The sequence below is a fragment of the Pieris rapae genome, chromosome 11 (assembly GCF_905147795.1).
Source record: "Pieris rapae chromosome 11, ilPieRapa1.1, whole genome shotgun sequence".
Classification (NCBI taxonomy): Eukaryota; Metazoa; Arthropoda; class Insecta; order Lepidoptera; family Pieridae; genus Pieris; species Pieris rapae.
This window is the reverse complement of record NC_059519.1, coordinates 2759116-2782469: the sequence shown is the minus strand read 5'-3', so window position 1 is coordinate 2782469 and position 23354 is coordinate 2759116. Positions and strand designations below refer to the sequence as shown.

The following is a 23354-nucleotide window of genomic DNA, read 5'->3' as shown; positions in this document are numbered from 1 at the left end:
TTTTCACGTTCATAAGTTATAATGATACCTACATGAATACATAAGTTTTGAATTTGAATTGTCTATATAACATAGAAAATTAGTAAAGTCGTAAGCTCCGGTTGTTAAACAAGTATCACGTCATATAAACAGCGGCGGCCTTGATGTGAATGTTCTACGATTAGCTAATGATGTCGATGCTAAACTTACGTTTCTAAACAATAGTACTGAGTTTAAACAACTGCATTAAGTGAAGATTAATTTCTTAATACGTTGAATCTTCCATCTGTTAAAGATATAGAAGGAGAAAAGTCTTAAGCTCTTTCTAGGTCACGACTATCTGGTCAGGCCAAACCTAGGTCGCTCAATGGCCAGCGGAGCTAACGCGCATGACACTAGCGAAAGCCAAAATTCAATATTGTCTTTATTTAATATGGAATATTCACATTTATAACTCATAAGTTTATAAACAATTGCTACACACTACATTAGAATCAGAACGGAAGTTCATAACGTAAATAATGGAAAAATTCCACTCGTTAGCACATTAGTCTTAAACACCTACATGAAGTTGACACTATCCATACATATGTATAACTATTTGAAGAGCATCAAATACAATATCCATAAGCCGAGCAAACAAAACGTGAGGACGCAGCATAGTAAGGGCAGGAAAGAGTAAATATTGTGATTTGTTACGTGCAAACATTGGTACGGCGGTTCAGGCTTTATCTACGCCTGCGCATGGTGGCACAAGAAAGGAGCGTGTTCCATGCGACAAACATTTGTCAAGTAAATATTAGCCTGAAGAACCTACACCACAAGAGTTTCCTCAATCACAATATTAATAACGGTTAGAAACTACCATTTGCAATTACTAAGTCGTGGTCTTATAATTTCTCTGGTATAACGGTCTCTTTAGAGTTCATACTAAAAAAGATAATAATTAAATTTATTTTGTAAATGTACATAGTAAATTATTTAAAAAACACTATAATGTGTGGGCTAAATAATTTTCATACAAACATTTTAAGCACTTAAACGCATAGATACATGAGAATGCATCTCGGAAATCGTCGGAAATAAATATTATTATTTATTATTAATGATATCTTATTAAATACGCAATAGTTTAGTTGAATCCTTTTATTTGACTTCGAGAAGGTACAAAAACAAATTTATTTAACCACCCATTTCTGCATCTCTTTCATTAATTTCTTTCGAAGGCAATGTAATCCTTCAATCATTTTACTTTTTATACGCCATTTGTTACATACGTTTGAAACACACAGATACAAACACACATAAAAACGTTCCTCCTAGTGACAGGCGAAGTGTGAAAGGAGACTCGAGTAAAACCCGTGGTCGCAGTTTTAATGAATATATTTATACAGGGCAGTACAACCGACGGCGGAAAACGCATAATGACTTCCGTTGGCCGAACGTAAAAACAACAAAAATAAGTCTCTAGAGGAATCCTAAATCGATGCAGCTGATTAGGACGGTATTAATTATACATTTTGAACATTAGTAATTTAAATTGCCAAATACATCTTTTTATTTTAAACGCCGAGGGATGCCGGTAACAGGAGGAGAGAGGTGGAAGTTTTCATAATTTAACGTTGAATTAGGATAACTCGAAATATGCCCAAACCCAATAACCTATCTCAATCCATGTTTGACCATCTGAGTAGACATCTTAAACCAAATAATGTATATAAATAATAATAATAATAAAACTGTGCCAATACCCAATCGACGGATTGTATTAGCCATCTGTCGATACAAGTTATCCATGGCAGGTCGGATCGGTGTATGTAGATAGACCTTTGTATGAAAATGACAATTTAACTGTGCCAATATCCTAGCTTAAGATTTTAAATTACACCAGTTTTATTTGATATGTTTTAAACATAGACATGTATTTTTTACTTTATTTGGTATATATTGATTATCAAATATGAGTGTAAAGAGAAAAGATTGTGGATTAATTATCGATAAGCATTTAGGACTAACGCCCGAAGCGTTAGTCCTAAATGCTTATCGATATATGTAAATCTGATTATAGACTGTATTGTAAACAACTGTTAATAAATAACTCGTCATTATTTTATTTATAAGGCAATTTGAGTACAACAAAACTATTATAAAAATAAAGTGCTTTTTATAAGGTCATCAACTCAATGGAAAACAAACAATAAATTTAGTATTTCTCACCTATTTCGTATAAACATTAAGAATTGCTTTCAGATACATTTGAAGAATTTTAACAATCTTCTAGAATCTTGCTGAATACAAATTACATTTACCGTATAAATTGAAATAAATTAGGGTAATACGCACTCTTCATAATAAAGTATAATCTTAAAACCATTTTCTTTAAACTTTCATCAAACTAGCACGTTGAAAAAGGCAGACAAATCGATGACCTTTTCTACCTATTACGTAAAAAACTGTTTTTAATATTAATACATATATTCATAAAACAATGCGCATGAAAAATTTAATTCTCTACAAAAAATTATCTTTATCTGATTACGTAATTCCATTTTAAATATTGTATTATTTGCCAAGTAGACAACTCGTGCGGAATTCAAAGAAGATCCGGTTATAATATTAATTTTATTTATATACCTACAGTAGCGACTACTTATTACCAAGTCTAAACTAAAGTTTCTAGTACTTAGTGTGTATATGTATTTTTTCTTTTTAAAACAGCAGTCTTGTCCACTTCAGGACCAACTGTCCTATCCAGGCTTACTTCCCAATTGCAATATAGACACAAACATACTATATTTTGTTAAAAATTTGACTCAATAGCGCAATCGACGTAACAACACTCATGAGACGGTCACACTCGAAGACTTCGTCATGGGACGTGAAGCTCACATCAAAATCAAAGTAAAAAGGAAATGTAATGAATATTATCATCCTTCGTGGGAATCACGAGCAAATGGAACCATTAATAATCTTAATAGCTTTGAAGTCTATAACTAAAAAATTCAAGGCAGCTTAAAACTAAAAACCTAACTCAGGAATTATGGCTTCTTTAAAGTATATTAAAATTAAAACCATAAAGACACTGGACCGTAAGAATTAAGAGTATTTTTATAATTAGTAAGAGTCCATATTCACAGACCCATAATGAATTAAAGTTTAGTAAATGGCCTTGTATTTGAAAGACGTAATTTTTGTCTTAAGTGTCACCCGATGTCACGAGAGAGGATGTTGAGGGGTGGAAAGCGGGGGGATACACGATATCCCTTTTACGCGGACCAATTAACGGTCACCGACGGACCGGATGTGTGTACACATATGCATTAGCACCTCCACCCTTTTAATCTTTTTATGTGCACGAAATCAGCTTGGGAACTGCGCCCACGGTAAAGAAATTACTTATAAAAAAATACACAAAAGATGCTCGACACAAAATATACAATTCGAATAATAACAATAAAAATGGAAAGATTTGCACGTATTTCCTGTTTTTCTTCTGACGACTGAATTTAAATTGTTTTAAAATTGCTTAACACAAAGCATTACATAAAATCCTTGGCTTTATTAGCCTATTCGTCAGCTCATTGACAACACATTCATGCACAATGCACTTGTATTCAACATGCGTATAACTCTTCTTAAAGGACGCGCATAATGGGGTCTCTTATCACTTATGGCATGGACCGAAGGCCGTATTCAATAGGACCGATACCACCAGGTACACTGATTCAATGCATTGTATTTTAAATGAAGAAGACGAAATCAAAATAATGTATGTAAGTCAAAATAAGTTAAATAATTTGTTTGTTTTTGTTATGTCAATAATGTTTTGCACTGGCTTGGTTATAATGTATGTAAACGAACAACAAAGTATTTTTGGTAAATAAATTGTAAATTTGTTAAACGTCCTGATCGACCGAAATCCTATAAATTTTATAAATAAATAAAATATCACTAACTAAACTGCCTCTATAGTAAACGCACTTGGGATATACGTTAAATTATTTTTACGCAGAATTGTCATATAATATTTTTTTTAATTTATAGACGTTTAGTTTTAAATAAATCGAATCACGCACGTCAATGAAGTCGCGGACATCAACGAGTCCACGCCATATATCTACGCTATAAAAATTGTAGTTTATTTTAACTTCCTACAAACCGGAAACGCAAGCCCGTGCCAACAATTACAGTACGGTATGGCGAGCGTATGTCACTTCCGTTTTCGCCTGAGCGCATTCCACCCCAGTTTTAAGGGCTGTTCCGGAAGGGATGGATTTTGAAGCCAACGGATTTCTTGTTCCGATTTTAACTTCCGGCTAATTGTTACTAGATTTTGTATTAGTTATAATGGCCAGGTAATCTTTTGTTTAAGTTTCTAATCAGTTATTGGTTTAAATAATCTTTATGACCAGTTCCCACGACGGTTAGTTATTGTACAATAAATGGTGTGAATTTTCTTTGTAGTTGATACTGATAGTTGACATCTGCAGATAAGTTTTTATACCACACACCTGGTAACGATCAATATCTATATAAAAAAAGCAATAAGAAAAACATAAACATATCAAAATATGTAATAAAAATTATATTAAATTAACCGCGGATAATTTTAACATCCATCAATGAGTCTCCCAACATAATATCTTGTTTCAAAACGCAATTAACAACCAATAATATACTAATATTATACGAAAAAATTGTATTTTCCTAAGTTTGACAGAAATGCTAAACTGTGTTTCCCAACGTGGGGCCCATGCCCCACAGTAGGTCAATTGGATTTTGTTGAATTTTTTTTTAATATTATTTGGAATTTGTTTTAAAAATTTACTTAGTCTGTTTCGTTAACAATTTGCTAGTATTTTTTTCCTAAAACTATACCTATTGTAAAACAAAGCACCACCACTAAGCCGGACAGGGCTATAAAAATATCAAGATATAATTTCCTCAGGTGAATGACGTAGGTGCAAGGATTCAGGATCGTAATTCGTAGCCATTACTTCGAACATATAAACTCCGAACATAATTTATTGTTTCCTCTCAGTGTTTTTCACCCGGCAACAATGCTTTCAAGCTAATGCTTTTACGAGGTGTCGAGGACTAATTTGCTTTAACGATCTCTTCGATGATGATGAAGACGGCAAGTAAAAATTTTACCTATATCTTCTATACATTTCACTAGCGAAAATAGCGTCCCTTATTAAAGAGGCACCTTCGTACTTTAAATATCCAAATATTTATGTTTGTAGATTATCGATGACACCGGATGAAATTTGTCTGTCTAGAAAAAATGCCTAGTGTTAAAATATTTAAGAAATAATTAATTCCCAAATCACATAATTTCAGGAATCGCAATGAAATGGTGAATGTGTTAAAATTGGTGATAAAATTAATAAAATAGAAGTATACGAACACCAACCAATTAAGTTAAATAAAAAAGTATAAGTTTATTAAAAGTCGGCGTAAGATAAAATACCTGGTAATTTGGATTTGGTTTTCAGTTAGTTAAAAACTCATAAAACACCTCAAGATTTGCACAAAATCGCGTCGTTAAATAAACATTTTAATTACGCAAATTGTTTCGAATTGGTAGTTAACCTCAAAACAATTTAATAAGAATGTTATAGCTTCCTGTATCATACTTAAATAAAAATAATTGCGGTAAACGACTATGCGATATAAATATTTATATTATTAACACCGTAAATTTTGAGAAGTAAATAATGGTAACGGATTCCTATATTAGAAAAAAGCTATATACAATCAACACCGTTTACGGCGACATCGTTTTGAACAACATACCGGTTATTGACCAAAATCAAAGGTCCCGATGGGTAACAGTATTAGGTACTAAATTAATAGAACGTCGGCGGCTGTTATGACTATCGGTTTTTACGACCAAATATGAGTAGTGCCTTCGATGTTGTTATAATAGATTTTTACTGTATTTGCAAATCAATTTGTTGCGAGTTAAAAATCTAAATATATCATATATTTATTAATAATAGAAATTCATCTTTAAACTTTAAAAATATTCCAGGATACCATTCGAACTACTATGTTCCAACCAACTTATATGTTAAAAAAAATTAATTACTCTTCTGTAATTCTACATGTACATATATACTGTTTTGTAAAAATCTTAACGGTTATAATACCTGACGCCATTGAAAGTAATAACTAATAACAGATACTTGCTAATACAAGTCACTCTAATCATATGACATGATAATTTTTCATATCCCAAGAACTGGTTCCGGTGATCTAGTGAACTGCTTTCCTGATTTCGATAGAAACCCGGATACATTAAGGTTCTTTAATGTTTATTGAAATAAACATAGAAAACTCATTAATATAAATGATTTTTAATGACATCCATAGATAGTATAAGTAAACAGAGATAATAACTTCCAAGAAAATAAAATGTCAAAAGTAAAGAGTATAGACCGTTTATTTTATTGAAATTTGTTCAAAATTTGCGAAGTTACAAAGCAAAGACAAATTCGACACTTTATTAAGAAAGGAGGCAAAGTCATTATTTGGACGGAAGTCGTGGCACAAAACTGATTTCATTATCGCAAAAATTCGCCAAAGCCTTTAAAAGTCACTTTAAATTAGTTACAGGAGACAACTTTAACAGCGGGGAGATATCCGCTTAAAATGTTTCAAGAAATAATTTATAATATTAATCATTATATTCTGACAATTTATGACCGGCCATAACTTCTATCTATATTTGAAAATTTCAATTCTGACCCGGCAAATGTTGTTTTGCCATGTATTTTATTTCTAGTATTTTTTTTTGGTTCATTTAAAATAACTATCTACCATAATAAACAATTAGGCTTGTTCGTAGAGGGTCGAAAATGATATGTTGTATTTTGTATACTGTATCATAAAAAAATAAAAACAAAAAAATATATAAGAAATAAAAAAAAATATTTCATTGGGGTTGGGTACCCCTTATCACCTAGGAGTTTGAAATATAGATAGTAGCCGATTCTCAGACTTACTGATTGTGCATTAAAAATTCATAAGAATCGGTCGAGCCGTTTCGGGGGAGTATGGGAACGAACATTGTGACACGAGAATTTTATTATAGAGATTCATTCGTTTCTTCTTCTGACATAATAAAACTGGGTATTTATAACCTAGTAATATAAAAATAGTAACTAGCTATCGAATCAAAAAAGTGTTCGTCGAAATTTCGGAGCATACATTAGATCCGAAATGAGGCCTTTTCAGTAGCCTCTTAATGGTATATGGGCGAACCCTTTAGGCACTGAGAGAACTAAACAATAAAACCTCACTAAAACAACCTCGAGTGCTTTCCGCACTGCCGTGAAAGCCTTTAAGTGAGCTTTCCAGTTTTGGCTTATTGCCATATCGTAGTACGAATAGCTTTAAAGACACGTTTATCTAATAAATCAATAGTTCTACTTATGTTACAATTGGAACGAGGACTGCACAATCAGATATAACTTCTTTAATCGATGGCAATGGCATTTTTTACAGTATAGTTTAAAATAATAAATTAAACAAACTAAGTTCTATATCTCATTTTATGTACGATAAAATTCTACTCATAAGTGCAATACAAAGGCTGTCATTATATTATGTATTTAATGGTACATAATGTGGGAGCGAGGCTTTGTAGAAACTTCGTGAGAACACTAATACAATAGTAAAAGTAACAGTACTGCAACATCTACATTAAACTTATAAGAAAGTTGTAATTAACAATGATTATAAGACAAACAAACCGTTACCTACTTCTTGTTATAATTAAACCTTTTTCTCTTATATACTTTTTAATAACCTTGCCTTGCAAATAGTATTTTAATAAAACCACTTAGTATAGGTTAAGATAGATCAAAGTCAAAGTCAAACATCATTTATTCATATAGGTAACATAACGTACACGTATGAACGTCAAAAAAAAGAAGAAGAACGTCAATAAAAAAAGATCACATGACATTCATAATTCATCCCATCTTCAGTTCAGTTCAAAGCTTAGGCACGTCAGATATAACATAATTTTCCATACGCTTTTGATTGCGATACTTAATTCAAAAACAAAATGTGTAAAATAAAATTAACATTTGACAATTCACGCGCAAAATGAATTGTGATATTAGCAATGGGAAAAATTCTATATTATTTATTATTATTAATTAAAATATCAATATGCTCTCACGCTAAGGATAATCGCGTTTACATAATAAATGTTAAAGGGTACCGGATGTTATACAATCGAAATAATGATTACTAATTGATATATTCGTAGATAGGTAAACTATAGAATATAGAGATAGACAATAGAATACAAATAAATTAAAGCGATTATCTTGGTCAGTTATGGTTGTTGTGATTACTGAAGAATAAATATATTAAACGTAAAAAAGAAAAAATACTTATTAGCTACAAATATATTGTATTGTATTTTATTCAAGAAAATAATATACAAAATACTTAGAACGTATTTCAAGCATTTAACTGGGCCCCGAATCTATTTTTATATGAAACATGTGAAGAGGATGAACTTTTCAAAGTATTTCGAAACTCATTAGAAGGTAGAAGTAATTGACTCATTGTATTTCTACGACCACAATTACTTTTCTATTTGCCGTGTACAGGAACTTATAAGGAATAACTATTAACATTGTATAAGAAACAGTTAAAAAGAATAAAATAAATAAAATAGTGGCGCTATCATCTCTTCAGGTCTGAGCCTCAGATTTCTGAATCTGTTTCATGCTCATTTTTAAATCTCCACTTTCACTATACTTTCATACAATCCCACTTTGTGGAACCAGCTGCCCACTGAAGTATTTCCGAACCAATTCGACTTATGGTCCCTCAAGAAAAGAGCGTACCGATTCATAAAAGGCCGGCAACACACTCAAGAGCCCTCTGGCATCTAGTGTCCATGGGCGGCGGTATCACTTAACATCAGGTGAGCCTCCTGCCCCTATTCTAATATAAAAAATCTATATAAAATAGGCAATTAGGAGATCAGCCTCCTGTACCTGACACATGCCGTCGTCTCTTTAGGTCTAGGCAAGCCGATTTCCTCTTGATGCCTTCCTTCACCGTTCCATCGAATATTAAATGCGCACATAGAAATAAAATGCTTTGGTGCACAACCGGGAATCGAACCTACGACCTCAGGGATAAAGTTGCACGCTGAAGCCACTTGGCCATAATATAAGAATACTTTATAGTTCATAGCTTTTGTTATAAACTCTTGTAATTCTTCCTGCTTTAATCATGCTTAAACCGAATCACAAAATGCAGTTTCATAAGATTTTTAATAAACCGATCACACCTAAGAATAACTTTAGGCAAAGCATAAAGTTATTGTAACGCCCAACAAAACTTTAGTAATAAGATTTCTACATAGCCGATACAAATTACATAATGACTGCCCCCCCACGTTATCATTTCATAAGAAACTTATATGATAATCAAGTCCAGGCAAAAGGGCGTATGGTAAGTAATGAGATGGAGTGCTCGAGTGAGGCGTGTCAATTTAATATCCGCCGGTGGGCTGATGATGGATGGCACTTTTATTAACCCAGCCGGACGTGCGTCGGTTTACGACGTAAGCTGGTCAATTTCTTAAGAAATCTGAGTACTACTTGAACGTACGCGCATAGTTAAAAGTAAATGGATACCTACTTGTAAGAAGTTGACAATACGAACTGAAATCCTTCTTAATAAATCCTTCTTAGCGTATTGAAAATAACAATACTTGCTTTAACTAGGGAGTTATTTTTAATAGGCCGATGACGGCCTTATATTTGGAGAGAGCTTTAGCAGAAAACTGAAGGCAAGGAAATGGACAAGACGATCTTTATACGTCTAGACTCCAGACATTATTTTATAGTACAATTTTTGTGCTGTTGAATTTCAACAATCATTTCATCAATTTCATATGGATGCGGGGTGATTCAAGTATTCGGTAAAACACCTTCAAAATTTTAATTAGGCATGGCGTTATCGATCTCACTAACAATGGTGTTCTCACTAGACAGCCTCCAACCATTTCTTTGTAAATGTCGCAAAAACCCTGCAGGTATCGTGGCGCCTTTTAAACGATGTATTGTATGAGGCGCTTGGACAGAATTTTTTTCCTCGCCTTAATCAATTTAGTTAAGAGCCATGAGCACACGATACTAGTAGGTACACGAGTGAAAATCAGCACAGGCACTTTATTTTCTCTAATATTACTTGGATTTTAAATAATACTAGGTCTGTGTCAATGTGTGTGTGGTCAATTATTAATTGTTTAATTTAATATATTGTATAAGTAAAATATAATTTGTCTGTGAAATAATAACAGAATATATTGGAACCGGTAACGTTCTGTGCGAATTGAGCAACTGGTTTATGTCTACTGGCGTAAACGATAGGTCCAGTCAGTTACTATTAAATAAATTAAAGAAAAATTCTCGATCGATCATTGTAGTTGGGAGGACCCTTAACACACACTAGTAAAGAATCAGTTTAAAGCCATTCCCTCACTGAACAGGACAAATTTCGTGTAACTATAAGATTACTACCTACATATACACCTACCGCAGTTATCCTAATGAAATGTGTCTGATATCCAAGATGGTGTAGCATATTACATGTTACATTTATACCATATTAAATATTGGAACGTGGGCACCCCACCCACATTACAACCCACCGTATTTTTCAATGAGCCTAGCCTACGTGTCGATAGAATAGGCATATCTAGATAGAATAGGCCTCCTCATAGTGAGAAAATTCGCTTTTAATTACATACCGTAAACGGATATTGCTTTCCTGCCGAGCCGACTGCAGCGGTGGTCCACACACTGCGATCACAGTAAAACCTTTGCGGTAAAAATCCTCAATTAACAGAAAAAAAACACAAATTCGCGCGATTTCGAATTTCGATACGTCGAATTCGAAATAGGAACATGCGCTCGCGTGTCTGCGCGGTTCTCCACGACTGATCGTGAATGCCGAGGCACGCGCGCGCCGGTGCCTTCATTCACAAATCGAATGGCGGGGAGCGGGGAAGCGGCCCATTCATGAGTCTACCGAGGCGTGGTGATCTGCGCCTCTTCAAACATAAATCGTGTACTGCGAAAAAGCGCAAAACGATTTAATTAACTGTTAACTAACCATTCAGAGTGATCATATATTTTATAATTGAACTATACATAGTGAACTTCGAATTCTTATTAACCTGTTTCTGAGGGCCCGGAAACATCAGAAGGCGACTTTACTTTATAAGACAATAGATAATAATTGTTTCTGAAAAATAATGTCAAATAGGCAGTAGGTTATTTAACAAGGGTCTGTTAACGTTTCCTGTTGACCGTTTGTAATGCGAGTTCGTGACACGAATTCAATTGTACGGCGAAAGTACGGTGAAATTGAACTCTGAATATGCAAATATGTAAAATATATTTTTGCTTACTAACGGCTGACAGACTCAACAAAACAAAAATCATACAAAGCAACGCAGCAAGACCGCGTCATTCCTACTAATAGTAAAGGACAGTCAGATGTATCAAGTACACATCTGATAAAAATATAAGTTAAACGGCCTATGTATATGGCTCCAACGCTATTCGCGACTGTTAATATCCACTTAATTCGCAAGAGAAAATTACACTAATAAGAGCTGGCCACTTGATTATGTAAGTGACAATCGCACGTGCCTTTACCAATTTCCTTTGTTTAAGAAACAGGAAGCCCACACAATCTGCTTCTATAATATATGTATTTATTATTAGCAATATATTAGCAGTTACTCTTTATTTCGTTTGTTAACGGATGCAATTTATATGGGACCAACTGCATTATTAAAAAAATAAAGATGAAATTAGATTTAACAGGCTTTGTAGTAGGCCAATACGGTAAGGTTTAATCTTTATTAAAATAAAATATGTATAATATTTGCTGATACTATCACAGATTATGATATGATTTATATGATTCGTAATCATTCGTAATCGATTATAAGTTTATTTTAATATTATAATAATAAATTTAATAAATAACATAATACATTTTATTTAAAATGATTTACACAATACCAAATCAATATACCCTATATAAAATTATCCAAACACAATATATCGTTTAATATATATTATCCAAATCTTGCGTCTTTTAAATGTGGATTATACCGCGTTTATCAAATGATATAAAAATACTAATATAGGTATTTTAAATAGCCAATAAAAGCTTTAATTATAAGTAAAGAAATCCATTTATTCTTTATCATTCCCTTATAAGAATTACGGCAGATTATGAATAACACAAAGTGTAAACCATCGCCGCCAAAAATATTCAAGTTAATAGCACATAATTGCAACTTATAGCACCTTTTATTTGTTATATCTGAATCATAAACAATAAGAATAACTGCTGTTTAAAAATCATGCTCGCCTTTATTATTTTTGGTATCGGCGCATCTGAGTCACTAGTATATTACGGTTAATGTACGTGTAAAGTAATAAAAGCAGTAATCAATTTGCAGTATAGCATGCGCGGGCACAATAATTAAGCAACGTGGGCGTTGATTGCACTTTCGTGAACTTTTAAAACCTCATTGATTTCTCGATACAAAAATGAAATTTCGTCAACAGAAATGATACGTTATTTTGTCAGGTATCATTGAATTAAATTTAAGGTTTTTATATAAATGAAAAACACAACGAGATAATTTATAAAGAAACATATACTCTTATATAGTAAGAAATTCGGGATAAGCTTCTTTAAAGTCGTGTAGGTTACGTATTTAAATTACCGGAGTCCTTAACGTTGTCACGACTCTGCAATTTTACCCTTGACTAATTTATCTTTATAACCATTAATACTTAGGCACCGTTACAAGTAAAACAGAAGCAATACACTAATATAACTGTATAATTACCTCAGGTATTATTATCTAAGGGGTGGACATTCACTTCCCGTGGTCAATTAAAGCGCCGGACTAGGCCGACATATACAGTTATAAACGGGTACCCTTACTGAGATGAGGTAAGAGGAAAAAGCCTTTTAACGAACTATATAAATCTCGTAAAGCTTATACATATATGATTAGATATTGATTTCGACTTTATACTACGAGAAATCCAGTAGTAAAATTTTGTAAGAAAGCAAAAAAAAATTTTTTTTCTAATATTTAAAAACCTTAGCGTTTACATTAAAATGGATGATAATCGATTCGCGATTGACCGGGTATAAAAAAATATTATTTGCTTGAAAACTTAATTTTTAAAGTTATATCTGCAAAATCACTGCAATACTGACGTAAGTTATAGCTATAATGAAAATAATGAAAAAGTCACATGTGCCAATTGGTAAGCTAATTATTTTCTCATATTTTACATTGTTACGTATATTGTATGTGGTATAATCAGACAGGGCGCGATGCTTTACCGTAACATCGTAATGCTTCTCAACATTGTAAAAATAAATACTAGGTACAAGTAAAACTTACCTTTGAGACAAAGAGCAACATAGTCCTTATTAGTAGCAGTTCCTTCCAGCAAGTTCCACGATACGCGGAATTGAGATCCCTCTTCAGTCCAGGATAAAGTTCCTTTTTTGGCACCAATGTCATTCTGACAATCTATGGCACCTATGCTATTGGCACATGGTTCTGGCACTACAGTAGATTTATCAGTCTCACTTTCATCGGTTATTTCACTTGTAACACACTTTTTGTCATGTTCTTCGGACATGACTTGATGACACTTATGATATCATTTTTTGGTTTTCAATAAGCTGTTTAAATTTAAAGAATGAATGTGAGCAAATTAAATAAACAAGCTACTTGAGAAGACAGTATGGTTAAACTAGCTAATTTAAGAAACAAATCTTAAGTGTGAGATGTTTAAGATATTGCTTCATACTAAGGGAAGTGGGCTGTACTCTTAATACATGGGGTGGTATGGGGGAGCGTCGCGACGCCGTGACGCCAGCCTGGTTGGCGCCGACTATAATGCAGTGTATTCAATACAGAGAGAATTTAATTTTCTTCTTTGACATTTAATAAATCTGTTAGATTTTTCTTTTTAAACAAAGAACCAGAACCTTTTTTTTGTTAGCCCATTTATTTGATCCACAAAACAACCCAAGCTATAAATTCCATATGCTGAGCATTAATAAATTACACTTTTTAAAATTGTTTACCAATGTTGTCGTTAAAACTGTTCCTTAATTTGATAATGTTTAAAATATTTTATAATTAAAATATTCAAGGCTAAAGTATCCTTTTTATTTTTTAACTTTTTGACAAATTCATTAAAGAGTGGAAAAATGTATAGGAACATGTAAAATATCCATAAAGCAGTTGTTATTTTTAAAAAATTTGTTTCTGTTTTATACCAAGTTTGATAATTGAACTTCCCTATTCTATATATTATTTATTAGAAAATATCTCAGAGAAGACCTGTAATAGTCTCGACTAAATTATTTAAATGTTGTGATGTACTCATGTTCCTCTTTTAAACTCATAATTGATCATTGTGCATGTAATTTAAATGTTACAAAGGGTAAAAAAATGTGATGCACTACATAAAATATATTATTAATACAAAAATATAGTTGGTATAACTAGGTCCAAAATGTGGCACTAGTTCTATGGTATTTATTCAAACAGACTAGTAAAATTGCTCATAAGTTTATGTAGGTTTAAAAATTAATTTAATTAATTATTAAAAACTTCATTAATTTGAAAACTAAAAAGTACAGCTATAAACAGTATAAAGAGCTCTAAAGTTTTAGTTGAATTTCATTTGCAAAAATAGCTGTAACATTTTTTGAAAGAATGATTTAAGTTAAATTTCTGATGGGTAAAATTACTGGATCGTTCATTTACATATGAATAAGTTTTTATTACATCTAATACAACTTTTATGTTATGATTATAGAATTTATAGTGCGTGATCAATAATTTGAACATGAACACTAAAAATAAACATACCGTCACATAAAAGCTTCACAAAAATTGCTGGTAAATTCACTGATGCAACACAACTTAAACAGCTTATATACGGATAAGGCAAAATCATATAAATAAGTCAGAATTCTACTAAATATATACAAAATTAAATAATTATATTTTTGGTATCATTGTTTTGCTCTGGTTTCGCAGTTCGCACGAAGTACTAATTTCGATTTGTAGGTGTCAACCGTCAAATGATAATTTCATCGATAGTTCTGTCAAATGTTTAGGGTTGCCAAATTCTTTAGTGATCATGTTTGGTTGACTTAAACTTATGTATTTGAAACTATTATAAAGTTATAACTAATACCATAAAATGAAAAACAACAAATATGTATTTTTTATTGAACATTCGACTACGCGGCAAGACCACGCCGATATCGTTCTATAAAAGAGAATTTTTGAATGTACAAAGTATTTCAAGAACCAACCACATAGATGAGTACCTTCCCCCTAGATTTACAGGTTTCTCAACCGAGTAACCAATTCAGATACCATAAGAAATTTCAAATACACGCCAAGTACAGTTTTTCTATTATATATGTATTACGTTCTGATTTTGTAATCAAATTAAAGTACGAACACATGATAAGAATAGGATCCGTGTGTTTAAGCTTACTTATTGTAATTTTATTTGAGCTGTCAAAGAATGTGGTGATTTTAATTCCATATAAATTCTATAACATTAAAATTCGGTAACTATTTACATATGTAACTATAATAACTCTACACAAAAATTATTATATTTTTTTTGAAGAGCTTTGATTATTTCTTTTTTTACTAAAAATATTCTATACCAAGTGTCACATTGGCTTTTAGGTGGTTCTATTGGTGATCTAGACCTATCGGTGACATCTGTCCTAAACATGATGATGGTCGAAGAAGGGTTTTTCACAACTGGTAAGGGAATCCTAGGAGATTTTTGGAGGGAAATCAAATTAATATGAGGGTATATCACCGAAACCATCTGGCGACACTGGCAGACACCTTATTCCACTTATGGATGATCACATATTGACATCCAACATCGATGTTCGATTTTTATCGAAAACCGAATGTATACATCGATGATTTTTGAATAAATCATTGAGTAAGAAATATAATTTAATATAAAATAGTGATTTGGTTCAAACTTTATTAAGGAACAAAACAAATTATAACATATTCCAATAGTTTTTATAAACTGACTGAATGAAAAGTAATGTTGATAAAGAGTAGTAAGGAAGTATGAGAATAGACTATTACTACCTTAAAAGAGTGCAAAGAATGAATACATGTTCAAAATTTAAAAAAACATGTTTTGTGGATGCCTTCATAGAAGACATAATTTCTTTCGTAAGTGGCATTGGGCGTGTGGGAGACCGTGAGTTAGTCCAGTTGGGAGACCATAAATATAATAAAATCCATGTAACTGAATCGAACATCGATGTTACTATATTTTTGATATAGCAACATCGATGTTTTTGCTTTCAACATCGATGATCATCGAGCATCCCTAGAATCGAGATTCGAGACCCTAATTCCACTTACTCTATGGTTTTATTATGTTTATATGTACTTTAAAATCGTAAATATTAATTAAGAATCGGATAAATTATTTTAAGCCTAATGGGAAAAGTTAATGCGAATTAAATTACTGCTATTAATTACAAATTTGTTTTTAATCGAACAGTGTATACATCAATTATTATGACATCCACATTTTCCGATTCAGACCTGGAGTCTAATGTTAGTGGTTTTATACGCTACAATGATAAAAATTTCAAATATCTTTATGTATCAATGATTCAGGTATGTTTGAACTTCTAGTTGTAGCATCATATACTACAGATTAAGGATAATAATGTTAATATCGATAATAGATTCCACATAACTTGAACCTGAAGGCGCTCTTCTCAAGGCACTTTAAGAAAGTCCTGTTAAATCTACGGATCAACTCAAAACTGTAGGGTTGTATAATATATAGCATATTATCCCTACAATTTTTCATAAATGCTAACTCCCAAATACTAATAAGACTAATCCTATTAAACATTTGTTGTACCTGAAAAATTATTTTTTATTTAAATATGATTTTTAAAACATTCACAGAATATGGAACTTATAAACCAAGATCTGCTGCAAATAGAGAAGAATATGAAAAACATTGTCAAGCAAGCTGGGCCACTAGAGAGTCAGCTAAATGTATTGTTACAGTCGCTACCAAGACCTGATGTGCCTCTGCCCATGGAAACAGATTGATAATTTGAATATTAATATAGTACATTGATATGGAATATGTGAATATGATATGGAATGGTTTTGGAGATTAAAATTTTCATAAAAGTTTTCTTAATTTAATGTTCTGTTATTGATTAAATTTAAGTATAGTATTCTAAAGATAATGTGTGTTACATTTCACACTGGCAATAAAATATAGATAGATGTACTATATATTAAGCTTATTAATAAATGTATGAAATTGCTACTTCTCATATTGTGTTGCAATGTGATGCCTTGTTGCCAATGGTAATTGTTGTTTTAGCAAATTTTTAAAAGTGCATTTGTTCATGAATGCTCATTCATTACCTATCGTTTTTTGGAAAATATTCACATTATTTGTTTAATTTTATTGTTTTATGTAGACATTTTCTCTTTTTTATAATAAATTATGAAAATTGAAAGAATTTTTTTATAGCAAAACACAGTTTTAACCCTCAGTTTGTGAAATGTTATTCCAGATGGCAAAAAAATGTATTCAAGTCATGTGTTAAGTTTCTACTCTAACTAAATCTTACTCTTTGTCTATCCTGTGTGATGTAGACTAAAACAAGGACATGTATTGTTTGTTGTTAAAAAAAGTAGCTAAGAATATATAAATTAAAACCACAGATTTAAATAGTTGCAGGCTGCTATTACTATTCTATGTATATATTATAAGTACCCTAGTTACTTCTTGTCATTATATTTTTTATATTCAATTGAAATTAATTTACAATACAGAAATAAACAATATGGCTACAATTAGTACAAGAGCTAAATCACCACTCCGATCTGAGGCAATTATTAAAGCTCTCCAGCGAGGGCCAGTTTATGACACAGGAGTTCTTTTAGGTACTATTTAACAAAACGTCTAATCCTATTATGGTTGTGTTTGGGTAGTTTGGAAAAATATTTTGTTACAAAATTATGGCTTGGAAGCCTGGATAAATAGAATACCATACTTTATAATTTTTAAAACTAAATCTACTTTGAGGAATTGTATGAAAGAAGTGTATGCCCATCTAAATAATAACAATAAATAATAATTTGATTTTAGGTAACTGGGTTGAGGATAGAATAGAATGTCCCAAACGCGGAACATTATATTTTCCACCTAAAGAAGAGATTGATTATGAACAACTAAAGCCCGAATCACGACAACCCGATTTTCGACTGAATAAATTAAACAGTTTACAGGTTTCGAAGCTCGTTTTTTCGTTTATAACCGCCGTCAAGGAAGATATTTCATGCGTTGGAATCTATTATTTTCATTCTTAGACTGTTTTTATTGTAAAAAGGCGCTAAGTTACATCGAGCTACTGATTAAGATCATCTTGAATTAAGGCATTGGTGACAGATTTAGCTTTAGAAAAAAGACTCACGTATTTCTTAGGAGATTTAAAGCAGAATATATTTGTATATAAAGGCACACCTTACACTAGGATACACTTAATCATAATTTTTCTAATTTAGTAAACAAATCATGATCATTAAGAAAACTTAGAACATCGTGCTACTTTCAAAACTGTAACAAAAACGTATTTTCTTTTAAGAGCTTTCAAACATTTTTTTTCGCATTATCTTAAAATCGGTAGAGAGAACTATGGATTACTTGAGAAAATATTGTTAGGGCTATATAATCCAAGTATTCTTTAAGGATTTATTAGGCTATGACCAAATTAATTTAGGTTTAACCGCAAAGCATAGCCGGTGCCAAATAGTTTCCATATCGTTGTATTTACGCCTTCAATACCTACTGGATTCGATTCTCAGGAATACAACTTCAAATTTTAACAGCTTTATAGTTTGCTTAGCAGTTGTAGAAGGCTTAAAGAATTATGCTTTACAGGGCAACGTTCATTCAATAATTCGACACGACAGTCACGATTCGTGCAACAACTACGCAACCACAACAGACTTGGTATACAACCATCTACCGAAGCCTTTGTGTGGACCGCAACAGCGTTATTACAAACGTAGTGCTCATCAATTCTATCCCCAACCGGATTTATTTAAATGTTTTGTAAGTAGTAGATCAGTGCAACAGAAACATTTACTTGATGGACGTGTGATAAATAGGCATTTAATTGTGTTGTGTTTTTTTAATCAGCGTTATTTTGTATAATATACAGGGAAATGTAACTGAATGGGGTCTAAGAAAATATCTACAACACGAATGGAAATGTACTGATGTGTCTGATTACGCTTCCACCTTTTATGAAGATACTTATGTACCGCCACAACCCCATCAATATCTCCAGCGGTGCGAAAGAAGGGCACGCAATTCGTAAGTTATAGTTTGTTACGAATTTGTTTCAGCAGTATAAGTGGCAATCATGATAAAATATTTAATTTAAGGGTTTCACACACAATAATAGGATTTAGGGGTTGGGTTTACAATTCAATACCTTGAATTTGATTATACTGAGTATGTACGAATCTAAGCGTCCAAAAAACGAATTATTATCTAGTTCGGTTAGGTTAGGTATTGAGTTGTAAACTTTAACCGGATTTAGTAGTATAAGACAAACATATTATGTCACATTGTCTCAATTTTTTTTTTGGTGTAATTATGATTAGGGTTATTGCTTTACACAGTGGATATATGTTCTCGAATAAAACACAGTTTGATACATTTTCATTTTATTCCAGGAGCTTTACAAAAGGTTTCCGTTTCAAGATGACGAAACCCAAAAACGAAACAAACAAAAAATGATAACATCAAGAATCATTAACTTCATTATCAGAAAAATTACTAGTCTTTACATATCACATTTTGTTTAAAACACTCCGTGCACATGATTAACGAGTAACGGCTTTTGTATTGTCTTAAATTTTGTAATAATTACGTATAAATTGTACGTATAGAAAAAAATATGAAAATAAAACTTATTCGACATAAGTATCACAAAATCTACACGTTCATATTTAACTTTACCGTCAGAAATTCACTCAAGCAGAAAGTCTTTAATAAAGCTCATCGTCAGAAAACCATGTACATCGAAAAAATAAGGACAGTGACGTCCATATAAAAAATTGTAACAATTCTTAATGTTTTCATAGCGTCGCCCGGCACCACACGAGATCAGCAAATTATTACTTACGCCTACTTATAATACACAACCACTTACATACTAATGAATGTGATAACTTAACATTTCTTAATTATAATGGCAGTCAATGGAACTTTAGTACAAAAAACATCGTTCAAAGAATAAAATATAAAATTAGTCGAAAGTTAGTAAGGACTAGCTGTTGAGCATTAGTTAGATGTGAATGAATCTATTTGGGGCAGCTTTATAATTCCGGACCTGCCGGGAATTTTAAAATTGTGCTCGGAACTATAATTATTCGAGAAACTCTGAGGGAATCTCGGCTGAGGTATTTTTACGTGGTTGTTATATTGCATTTGAGGGAAGACGGGTGTCGATAATGGGGCAAAGTTCTGCGAGCTCTGATAGTTCATATTGCAATTTTGAAATCTGTCTAATAGAACCGAAGATCTATCGGGTTCGCCGCATACGGACTCCTCTCGAGAAGGAGGTTGAGAAAAAACATTTCTCTGAGTCATACTCGAAGTTTGGGATTCGAAACCGGAACTTTGGCTAGAAGAGCGACTGCCGTTTATGTTAAACAAAGACCTTTCTCCGTCTGAACCCCAATAACCACCGGCCACCCAAGAGGTGCCTAATTTACTGGGCGATATTAAAGGTCGACCGCGATTAATCGGCATAGGTGTCGCGAAATTCGGTGACGCTGTAAACTTTCTTAAAGCAAACACGGGATTTGTTTTCGCGGATCTCTTTTTGGGACTGCTTATACACAAGGAACTTATACTTTCGTCGAGATCGGAATCGGACTCGTCTTTCACTAATTTCTGATATTTATTGAATTCCGGCTTCACAAATACTGTCTTGGCAAACGGTGATGGGCTTTTGGCCATTGAATTAATAGTGAACGTGGAATTGTGCATCGGTTTATTCCACAAGCTGTCATTACGGGGAGTAAAAGACCTTCCACTTTTGAAGCTACTGTTTAAAGGGCTTAGAGTTTCATTAGAAGAGCTAGTAAAATTGTGCAAACCAAATTTACTAAGGGAGACATCATCATCTGTGTCAAAGGAAATGTCTTGATCTTGATGCATCTTAATTGATCCAATCATTGGTTTCTTGGTTTTCTTTGGTGTTGTTTCTAGATCATCAATTTTATTGTTTGATTTGATACTATTGTAAATAAAGAGTACAGCTACCACTGCACACAACTGAAAAGAATTGTTAATTTAATTTAATCTTTTTGATATATGAACTATAAAAATAAGAGAAAAAGAAAGTTAATAAACATAATACTTACTTTAATTGAACTTATTATTAATAAATGTCCAGTCAACTTGTGATATAAAAAGGTAGCTACAAATACTGTCCACAGTAAGTCAATACCAATAGAATATTTTAACTTATTTATGTTCCAGAAGTGTCCAATTATTTGCATGGCACATACAAAGCCACTTAGGGCCTTTTGGATCACTCTGTTATGTCCAGCAATTAAAGTTATAAAATCTACATACAGTGTATTGTCAAAATCATAAAAATAGTGCTCTAATTGAGGGAATGTCATCAATGTCTTCATTTTTACTATAGATAAAACTCTTTCTATTAAGTTATATATAATTACTTTGACATTGTTTATTGTACTGTATATATTATCATGAACTTTGATGTTTTCATAAAACTCAACAGTCACTAGTACTATAAGTATCCCAGCAACAGCTTTTGATACATTATTAATAATGTGATGGAGTAAATCATTTCTTTTTTCCTTCCGTGTTTTAGATTTCTTAGGTGTGCGATTTTGCAATAATTTTGAACCAAGCATTGATTCTTTCTCTTTGTGCAATTTCATTTGTATGACTTGTTTGCATGGACTACATAATTTGTAAGCTTTTTCTAGTTGTGATCTGTAAATGTATTAGTGTTAAATTATTAATTTTTTTAAATAAAAACTATAATATATTTATTTTTAATATCAGGAATATAGATACAAGACTTAGCTGATAAAGTAAGATAATTTACTTTTGTTGACAACACAATTTACTGAACCAGTAGGAAATATGAAATTGGAATGTTTACAAACTGCCACAGCTTATATTAATAGTGGACTTCTGTAAAGTTGATATTTTACAGAATTTATCTCTTTACCAAGGATAATAAGGCAAGATTATTTTATATCTAAGTAATCTCAAAACAAACAATCATAAAATTACATAATACACAAGTTTTAGCTACATACAATGTTGATAATATAATAATCTTCAATACAGTTACAGTGACTTGCCAAAAGAACAATAATTGCATAAAACACTACTTACTTATACATTTCAATTTCATGTTCAAAATTCTTCTCATTCATAGGAACAAAATTAGCAAGCTGTGTAACTTTTAACTGTTGGTTAATATTACACATTTTGCAAAGCCCATTTTTAGGTGGGCTTCTTTTAAAGGCATTTGGTGCTTTAAGTTCATTATTTGCAGTTACAATTGGTTTATTATAATCACCATCCTGAAACATTGTCACAGTCTTACCCTTGCAAAGACTAGAATCATTAAGTAATAATTATAAACTACAGTTGAAACTGGAAGGTTAGTTTAACAACAATTTCGAAAATTTTCTACCTGAATGTATAACACTTACCTTTGTAAATCCATTGTACTGTTCGCAATTTGGACACGTCCAACTATTGCGGTTAATGAATTTAACCCAAAAATTACTATTACAGAACCAACAGTTTACTCGCCATCGCAATGTTGACCTAAAATTTAAATTTTCTGGAAAATTAACATTATTTGTGAGGCGGGAAAGACCTAAGTATAACCTCTTTAACACTTACCGTAAATTGTAAATTAATTTTAACAAAAGTAACGTACATAACACTGTAGTAACTACAAGAAGCACTGAATCCATTTTATATAATAACTATTTTTGGATGATTTCAGTAATATTTTATATTAAATTCATATTGTTTGCACTTAACCTAAAACTTCATGACAGTCACCCACCATTCCTATTTTTTCTTGGCAGTTGCCAGTTGGTCTAATGTCTGTTGTCAGGTGTCGCCACACACCACAGAAAATTTAAAATA

The 23354-nt window shown here is 32.1% G+C and overlaps 3 protein-coding genes across 6 annotated transcripts in view; 1 reads left to right on the top strand and 2 right to left on the bottom strand.

The window, feature by feature from the left end:
- LOC110997920 (E3 ubiquitin-protein ligase HECW2) overlaps window positions 1-15127 on the bottom strand; it is a 71558-nt gene extending 56431 nt beyond the window's left edge. For 2 of the 3 annotated variants that reach the window (XM_045630246.1, XM_045630247.1), the window contains exons 1-2: window positions 14957-15127; window positions 13469-13755 (exon numbers count right to left, since the gene is read on the bottom strand). In XM_045630246.1, coding sequence (XP_045486202.1) covers window positions 13469-13712 — 244 coding nt within the window. In that variant the 5' untranslated portion in view covers window positions 13713-13755; window positions 14957-15127. Of the gene's footprint in view, window positions 1-10771; window positions 10973-13468; window positions 13756-14956 lie in introns of those variants that run through there. The other variant, XM_045630248.1, reaches the window with a different exon arrangement.
- A 2087-nt stretch (window positions 15128-17214) lies between these two features.
- On the top strand, window positions 17215-19602 carry LOC110997910. The gene is made up of 4 exons (XM_022266287.2): window positions 17215-18070; window positions 18276-18415; window positions 19068-19241; window positions 19351-19602. Exons 1-4 carry the CDS (start codon window positions 17971-17973, stop codon window positions 19507-19509), a joined length of 573 nt encoding a protein of 190 aa, XP_022121979.2. The 5' UTR covers window positions 17215-17970; the 3' UTR covers window positions 19510-19602.
- A 242-nt stretch (window positions 19603-19844) lies between these two features.
- LOC110997909 lies at window positions 19845-23298 on the bottom strand. Of its 2 annotated transcripts, none has more exons than XM_022266284.2 (5): window positions 23103-23298; window positions 22907-23024; window positions 22584-22774; window positions 21569-22172; window positions 19845-21479 (listed from the first exon to the last, which is right to left on the bottom strand). In XM_022266284.2, exons 1-5 carry the CDS (start codon window positions 23174-23176, stop codon window positions 20481-20483), a joined length of 1986 nt encoding a protein of 661 aa, XP_022121976.2. In that variant the 5' UTR covers window positions 23177-23298; the 3' UTR covers window positions 19845-20480. The 2 variants fall into 2 exon arrangements, with proteins under 2 accessions (XP_022121976.2, XP_022121977.2); XM_022266285.2 differs by having other exon boundaries at window positions 22907-23040; window positions 23140-23294.
- Between the last annotated feature and the right edge of the window lie 56 nt (window positions 23299-23354).